This window comes from Phacochoerus africanus, chromosome 6 (genome assembly GCF_016906955.1).
Source record: "Phacochoerus africanus isolate WHEZ1 chromosome 6, ROS_Pafr_v1, whole genome shotgun sequence".
Lineage (NCBI taxonomy): Eukaryota > Metazoa > Chordata > Mammalia > Artiodactyla > Suidae > Phacochoerus > Phacochoerus africanus.
Window position 1 is genome coordinate 63793318 of NC_062549.1, and position 8878 is coordinate 63802195.

At 43.0% G+C, this 8878-nt stretch overlaps 1 protein-coding gene across 2 annotated transcripts in view; it reads left to right on the forward strand.

The window, feature by feature from the left end:
• Positions 1 to 8675, forward strand: part of TRPA1 (transient receptor potential cation channel subfamily A member 1) — a 51228-nt gene extending 42553 nt beyond the window's left edge. Inside the window, exons 22-27 of one of the 2 annotated variants that reach the window (XM_047783762.1) lie at positions 1317 to 1446; positions 1803 to 2045; positions 3104 to 3172; positions 4950 to 5063; positions 6835 to 6935; positions 7839 to 8675. In XM_047783762.1, the coding sequence (XP_047639718.1) occupies positions 1317 to 1446; positions 1803 to 2045; positions 3104 to 3172; positions 4950 to 5063; positions 6835 to 6935; positions 7839 to 8043 (862 nt within the window). In that variant the 3' untranslated portion in view covers positions 8044 to 8675. The remainder of the gene's footprint in view (positions 1 to 1316; positions 1447 to 1802; positions 2046 to 3103; positions 3173 to 4949; positions 5064 to 6834; positions 6936 to 7838) is intronic. The other variant, XM_047783763.1, reaches the window with a different exon arrangement.
• Positions 8676 to 8878: the final 203 nt, after the last annotated feature.

Here is an 8878-nt window from a genome sequence, read left to right on the forward strand (position 1 = left end):
GCAGGTTAAGAACCCAAGTAGCATCCATGAGAATTTGGGTTCGATTGCTGGCCTCACCCAATGGGGATCTAGGGTTGCCGCAAACTGCAGCATAGATTCAGGATGCAGCTCAGATCCAACGTCGCTGTAGATGTGGCATAAAAAAAAAAGTTATTTCACATCATCTTTACAATATCCAGGGTAAATGTTTTTACTCGCTCTGTTTAAAAGAAACTGAAACACTGAGTTAAGGAACTGGCTGAAGAGCTTGGCTAGTAAGTCAGGATGGAGGCATATTTTACCAAAATCTTTCCATCCCCTGGGACCACGCTTTTCCCACCACAGGGGCTGGCTGCATTGTCACATTGTGAGCGTCACTGTGGGGATGCGCCCAGCCCTCAGGAAGGACAGGGGATGGAGGGAGCAGCAGTGACCTGGAGGGCAGGAGGCTTCAAGACAGGTTCAGGCACTGCCACTCCCTCAGCCTCATCATCATCAGTGACATTAGGGAGTTACTAAGCCATCTCTGGGAACTGAGTTTCTGAGAACTTGAAAGGCCTTTTCAGCTTTAAAATCCTGTGACTCCCCTTTTTAACAAGCTATCCTTGCCAAGGAAAAGTACATGTTAGGGGCAGGTGACATGCCTGTGATGTACCCGAACGTTTCTTTGTGTCTGTTGCTGGTGGAGAAAAGGGACACCTCAGGAAACAGTGGGATGGGGAATGCAAGTCACAGCGCCTTTGGGGACACGAGCTCAGTGACCCCATTTCCACTGGATGCAGCACAGGACTCCTCTCTTCTCTCCTTCATCAAGCGTTTGGGAGCATTATCTTTGACCTGGGGAAGCTATGATTTTTCTCCAAAAGTGATGAAACAACTAAAGATAAACATTAGGATTTCTCGCTGTGGCACAATGGGTTGAGGATCCAGCATTGTCTCTGCCAAGGCTCAGGTAGCTGCAGAGGCATGAATTCGATCCCTGGCCCAGCACAGTGGGTTTAGGATCCTGCATTGCCACAGCTGTGACATAGGTTGCAGCTAAGGCTTGGATTTTATCACAGGCCCCAGGAACTCCCATATGTTCCATATTCAGGAAAAAAAAAAAAAAGAAAGAAAAAAAAAGTAAGCGTTAGTAAGAAGGGGACAAAAATGGAGGAATGGTTTGAAAATAAAGACTTGACTCTTCAGGAATTCTCCTGTCTTCCTTTGAAAGTTACCGGCCTCAGCAACCTTATCTGGGAAACTTAGTACCTGGTACCTGGTACATACTGACCCTGAGTGAAATGCAATTTGGCTAGAAAAGTAAATAAAGACTGTAATTCTATAAATGTTCCTAGATTTGAAAATTGTGGCATTTTTATCGTGATGTTGGAGGTGATCATGAAAACTCTGTTGAAATCGACAGTCGTGTTTGTCTTCCTTCTTGTGGCTTTTGGACTCAGCTTTTACGTCCTCCTGAGCATACAGGTGAGGTATTTGCGTGAGCTGTTGATTTTGTTGCTCTGAATATTGAGAATGCATGTTTATACTTAAATCTCCATGGTATAGAAAATTCATTACAATATTCAAGTATTTATAGCTGATACAAGAGCATTCATGTGATTTTTATTACAGGAAAAAGTACAGTCTTATTAAATGACTTTTTCTGTCAAAAAGTTTCCATCTAGTGCATGATGATTTGTTATGTTTGCAGAAAAAGATCTTTTTGATGACTTTACCACCAGTTTATCAGTAGTGCTTATGACTGTATTTCGGGAGCTATATAGTCTTATGACATTAAAAAAATATTTTTTAAATGTGATTTTTCTCATTTTGCTCTCCAGGCAACATTCACTCCTTACATACGTTTTGCATCTCATTCTCACCTTGCTGACTTTTCTCAGGATGCTTTCAGCTCGCCGTTGCTGTCTATAATGCAGACCTTCAGTATGATGTTAGGAGATATCAATTATCACGATGCCTTCCTAGACCCGTTTCTGAGGAATGAATTGGCGTATCCATTTCTGTCCTTTGCCCTACTTATTACGTTCACCATGTTCGTCCCTATTGTCCTCATGAATTTACTCGTAAGTGATTTATCCTTGTATGTGCTGTTGGTTGATCGCTTGGGATATTCAGTGGCAACAATGATTTGTAGCCTGCTGATCTCCCTTCCTGAAGGAAAGAGGACTCCCATAACACTCATTCACTCACCATTCATTTGGTCCTGGGGGTGTGCCAGGCTGTGTGAGGTCAGGGGACGCAAAGACGCATTCACTGGGCAAAACTTAAAAAGAACCTACTAGGAGTTCCTGTTGTGGCTCAGCAGGTCAAGAACCCAAGTGGTATCCAAGAGGATGCGGGTTGGATCCCTGGCCTCTAAGGATCCCGTGTTGCCAAAAGGTGCAGCATGGGTTGTAGATTGCAGCTGGGATCCCGTGTTGCTGTGTCTGTGATGTAGGCCAGCAGCTGCAGCTCCGATGCGACCCCTAGCCTGGGAATTTCCATATGCTGCAAGTGCAGCCCTAAAAAGAAAGAAAGAAAGAAAAAAGAACCTACTATATACCAGACACTGATCCAGATACAACAATGGTGAACTAAACAGACCGATACCCAGTCCTGACATGATTACTCGTCACGAAGTTAAGTAGTAAACAAATAAATATGCCCTCAGCTTCACCTACCCTTAAAAGTATGCCTTTCCCTCCCAAACACATGGAAGATACAGATTCCTTCCATTCCCTCGGTTTACTGTTTTAATCTTTCCATGTTGTCAAGTCACTTTTGTTTACCTTAGGTACTAAACTCCAGAAGTTTGCAAGGTTGCATGGCTGCACCAATTGCATTTGATAGCGCATCCACAATGTCCTCTCCAAAAATAACGCATTTTTAAATTAAGATGAATAGCAGATTCATTTGTGTCTTCACTTTTCACGCTAACACAATTATTGGACCCACTGATGTGACCACCACTGTTGCAAAGTTATACAAGCTTTGCTGTTTGCCATAAGGTGTGTACACATAGTGTTTTGAAGCTGCTGCTAGTGGCCACTGCTAGTGGGAGCACTGTAGCCAGAAAGACTACAAGGGCATGTTCAGGGGAGCCATTAAATTGGTAGTGATTCACTTCTGTGCTGTCCTTCAGATTGGTTTGGCAGTTGGTGACATTGCTGAGGTTCAGAAGCATGCGCTGTTGAAGAGGATTGCCATGCAGGTAAATGTTATATTTAATTATAACTTATGGCGACTAGCACCATCCTAATTAATCACGTATAATAAGCGTTGCTGATTTCTGAGAACATATCCATATATATATTTATTTATTACTATTATTATTAGAGTTGACACAGTGTTAATGTTAATTTTAGGTGTGCAGCAAAGAGCTTCAGTTATATATATATATGTATGTATGTGTATATATGTATATATTCTTTTTTAGATTTTTTTTCCTTCTGGTTATTACAAAATATAGTTCCCTGTGCTATAGGTCTTTGTTGGTTGTTTTTTTTTTTTTTTCTTTTTAGGGCCACAGATGTGGCATATGGAAGTTCCCAGGCTAGGGGCTGAATTGGAGCTGCAGCTGCTGGCCTACACCACAGCCATAGCAATGCAGGATCCAAGCTGCATCTGTGACCTACACCACAGCTTATGGCAATGTGGGATCCTTTAACCTACTGGGCCAGGCTGGGGATAGAACGGCGTCACCACAGAGACAACACCGGCCCCTTAACCTACTGTGCCACAGTGGGACCTCCTAATTGGTGTTAATAAGACATAAGAGGACACAGTTTTCTTGAAACTGGGACTAATACAGGGTAGGTGAAGTCGCAGGAAGTGATGTAAAAAACCAGGGAAGCAGGATCGGGTGTGTGTTATGTGGGAAGCGGGGAGAGCTACAGTTTTAAATTGTGTGGTCAGGGAGGTTCTTACTTTCACATAATTTATTAACATCAACCACTGAGATACCCATACATTAAAAAGCATATGATCTTAGATTAGAAAACAGAATCTCATTTATATGGTCACTAGATTAAATGCAGCTCAACAACAGACACAAAGGGCTCCCCCACCAAAAAAAAATCAAAGATAAATTTGGCAAATGAAAACCAAAAGAATAGTTGAAAATAGGAAGTAGGAGCATTAAATTAAAGTCAACATAAAAACATTAAGCAAGAGGAGTTCCTGATGTGGCTCAGTGTAAACAAACCTGACTAGTATCCATGAGAATGTGGGTTCAGATCCCTGGCCTCACTCAGTGGGTTAAGGGCCCGGCGTTGCCATGAGCAGTGGAGTAGGTCGCAGATGCGGCTTGGATCTGGCCTTGCTGTGGCTGTGGTGTAGGCTGGCAGCTACAGCCCCAATTCGACCCTAGCCTGGGAACTTCCAGATGCCACAGCTGCGGCCCTAAAAAAGAAAAAAAAATTAAGCAAGATAAAAGACTATCTCTGAAAATAGAAATTATCCTCAAAATATGTCACGGCCAAGTCTTTTTGCACAGTGTGGAAGGTCTCAGAAGTCCTCTTCGATGTGCTGAGTCTTCTTCTTTCCTGCTTCCATTGTGTTCCTTCAATTAAGCCCCGCTTCCTCTGTCCTGTGGAAGTTGCCCGTCCCATCATCCGCACCTCCCGGCGGTGCTCTCTTTGTCGTGTGGCACCCCCTGGCTACGGATTAATTGTCTTGACACGCCCAGTGTCAGGCACCGTCCCTCAACAGTGAACATCTGCTGACTTAAACTGAACTCCTTCTTTAAACAGCTTCGTCCCCCCTGAGGGCGCCCGCTGCCTCTGTCTTGTGGGTGGATGAGCTGGAGAGGTAGAGGCAGGTGGCTGCGAGCACAGGGTGAAGGAAGCTGGGCCAGCCCGGCTCCCTGTGTGCAAACCAGGACACAGAGGCAGTCTTCGGCGTGCTGTGCTAACACTGCTTCTGGGCAGCGTTCGGATTCCAGGTGCTTATTAAAGATGCCTTGCAATAAATCTCCGAATGCATTTCAGGTGGAACTTCATACCAGCTTGGAGAAGAAGCTGCCACTCTGGTTCCTACACAAGGTCGATCAGAAATCCATCACCGTGTATCCCAACAGACCCAGATATAGTGGAGGGCTATTCGTAAGTACATGTGACAAAATATCAACGTAAGTAATAAGAAAGTGCGCGACATTCGCTCGCCGTGTTATCCCTAAGGGTGCCTGTTTACGGGTATTTGTTCCCATCTTCTAAATGCTCAGCCATAGCATCTGAGTTAAGCCATAGCATGTGAGAGCAGATGGGTGGGGGGACCAGACATGCCCTTTAAGTACCTTTTCTTATCATCGTAGTTAGGCTTCACTTATTTTTCCTAGTCATATGTCACTTACATAAATGTGCAAGTTGTGGGCACATGTGTAGAACAAACATGTATGTATATACAGGTACACACGCAGGAAATGTACATTATAGAGAATATACAAAGTGCCAAAGACTGAGCAAAGCCATTGCATTATAATGGAACAGGGACTATAGCAAGAGTCAGAAGTACTAGATGCCAATTCTAACCACACCTGGGCTCCCTCCTATCTCTATGAGCATCCTGAGTTCCTCGTAGGTCTGTTTCCTATGGTGTAGCCAGACAATGATAAGGTCAGTCTAAGTATCAGCCTAGGCTTTATTCTACTCTACACTATCTCCCTCTCTGATGTCACGCACCTCCACAGTTGCAGTATCACTACCAAACACAGAAAGCTTGGCGATTTGGCCCTTTAGCCTAATGCTCGTTGAGTTCCAGGCCCCTGTGTTCAAATGTCTACTTGACCTTGTCCCTGGTATGTCTCAAGGTTCCTCAACTTCCACAGGTTCAGAGCAGACTCAAGCAAAGGACCCTCAGGATCTTCACTCCTCCCTCGTTTCCCTTCCTCCTGACCCCTACAGGGACAGAGTGAAAGCTCCATCCTTCTCCAGACTTTATTTCAATAAATGTCAACAGCGTTCATTTGCCTGTGCAAGATGTCACTCTGGCCGTCTCCTTTCCCTTCCCTCATCCCCGACACCCAGTCAAGCCCACATTTGGTCCATTTGACTTCTTTGGGTGGCCTGTGCAAGTGGCCGTCTTCTCTCGCCTGGATGTCTAGAATTACCCCATTCCTCGTCATTTCACACCTGCCCCTGCCCCACTCCAGTCCACTGATAGTTTAAAAGTCACTAAGTTTCAAACATTATATATTAAAATAACATCTCAGAAATTTCCGCATGTGAAATTCAGTTGTGCTGGATAATCTACAGAGCAGTTTGAGAGAAATAAATAATCCTGTATAGAATTCCACCACTTATGATGGACATTTTTCATGAGAAAATATAAAATGGTTTGGTTATACCTTTTCCTAAACAACCTCCACTCCAGTTTACTCCTTCTTCTGTATTATTTATGCATCCTGTATTTCTTTCCTCTATTATAACACATGTGACTTTTTTTCGACTTTTTAGGGCTGCACCTGAGGCATATGGAGGTTCCCAGGCTGGGGTTGAATCTGAGCTGTAGCTGCCAGCCTCTGCTATAGCCATAGCAATGTGGGATCTGAGCTGCATCTGCGACCTACCACAGCTCATGGCAACGCCAGATCCTTAACCCACTGAGCAAAGCCAGGGATCGAACCTGCATCCTCATGAATAATAGTCAGGTTCATTAACCACTGAGCCACGACGGGAACTCCCGTGACTTTGTTTTATAGCTCTTTACATATGTCTCTTTCTCTCAAGAGACTGTGAGCTCCTTGAGGGCCATGGGCTGTGTCTTTGAATATCTGCGTTAGCATGTCTGTCTCAGGAGCTGAATCATGGCACATGTTCGAGGAATAGCTCCTGAATTGAGTCTTACTTCCATAACTATTCATCTTTTATCCCATAGCGTGGTGTACTTCATTATATCTTTTGCCCCCAAGAGACAAGACAAGAAATACCAAATGTTGATACATCTTTGGAAACAGAAATAATGAAGCAAAAATACCGGTATGTATTTTTCCTTTTATCTGTATTTAAGAAACTTAAAACTCTTTAAAAATAATGCCTATTGGAAGTTTATATTGTATATTTGTCTTTATCTATCTCATATATTAAGTCATGCTTTAATTGACTCATGTTGATAGTATCTGAGAATCATGAGATACTCTTTTGACCCAACAATTGATTTGCTGCTATTGACAAATCAATTCGCTGATCAGTATCCTGAACTGCATTCTTCATCAGCTGTTTGAATTCATCAAAGCTTGGAAAGCTTTGAGGATCCCTGGAGAAGCTATGTAGTGTAGAGTGGTCAAGCATGAGTGCTTTAGGGTTAGTTTACCTGCATTCAAAGACCTATTCAACTGTTTCTTGAGTGCATGACCCTGGGAAAGCCATTTAACCTTTCTGTGCAACAGTGTTTTAATCTTTCAAATGAGATCAGGAGTTCCTGTTGTGGCTCAGCAGGTTAAGCATCTGACATATGGTGTCCATGAGGATACAGGTTCAATCCCTGGCCTTGCTCAGTGGGTTAAGTATCCAGCGTTACAGCAAGTTGCAGTGTAGGTGGCAAATGCCACTTGGATCCAGTGTTGGTACAGTTCTGATTTGACCCCTGGCCTGGGGAACTTCTGTATGCCACAGGTATGCCTGTAAAAAGGGGAAAAAAAAAAAGGAGTTCCCTGGTGGCTCAGAGGGTTAAGGATTTGCCATCGTCACTGCTATGGCTCAGGTCACTGCTATGGCGCAGATTCAATCCCTGGCCTGCGAACTCTGCATGCTGTACGTAAGGCCAAAAGAAAAAAAAAAGAAAAAGAAAAAACACTATAGAACACTTGGAGTATGCAGGCTTCTCACTCAGGGGCTGAAAGGATAATTGAAAATAAACTGACAAAATATATGTCCTTTTAGGCTGAAGGATCTCAGTTCTCTTCTGGAAAAGCAGCATGACCTTATTAAACTCATCATTCAGAAGATGGAAATCATCTCTGAGACAGAGGATGAAGATTACCAGAGTTCTTTTCAAGACAGGTTTAAGAAACAACAGTTAGAACAAAGGAATAGCAAATGGAATTCTGTATTGAGAGCAGTGAAGGCAAAAACACACTCCCCTTAGCATGAGTTTTCCAAGCCTGCAACAGAGCTCCCTATGGAGGGTTGTGTGTTTTACAGGGTCTAAATTCCAACTGGGAAAGAGTGAGGAAAAGCAGAAATTTGCATGGTTCCTGCATTCTACATAAGAAGTAGACTCTCTTTCTGTCTCTCTCCATATTTTCTGCCAATCACTCTGTACAGGGAATACCATTGCTAATAAATTCAGGTTGGACTTTACCTTGCCTTATTTGAATGGGTAGAAAACCAATTTGCTAGAACATATATTTGCAGTGATAAGGAGTAATACATGTAATAATTAAGCTAGAATACAAATGTCAATATTGGATTCCTGCTTAATAATTATACTATAGAGAAAGCATTAGAAAATCAAATATTGTACTTGGTCCTATCCTGTGATCTACTTTTTGTGTTAGAAGACTCTGTGGCTGGAACCCTGTGGGCTCTGTTCCTAGCAGAGTCCATCCCCCACCTGCTTGCTGCTCCTAACACAGCTGATTGTCACTCTGAGTTGAGACCCAAATGAATAGATCTTATGTTATGCATAAATTTTACTATATGTGGTGTCTGTTATTTCCATATTTTTTGGTCTCCCAATGATGATAATTAATAAAATCTATATAGTCACCTCCATGATTACTGTGTAAGCCTGTTATTATTTGATTACATTAGCATTTTGAGATTTGCAAAAATGCCTCCATCATATATGGTCCCTTCACAGTCCCCATGCTCCTCAAACTTTGTGCAGCTTGTGCCATACAGAGCTTCACTGAATGTTTATTAAATGCCAAAATGTGTGTGACACACTGTACCACACCTAGGTGGGGAGTACTGAAATA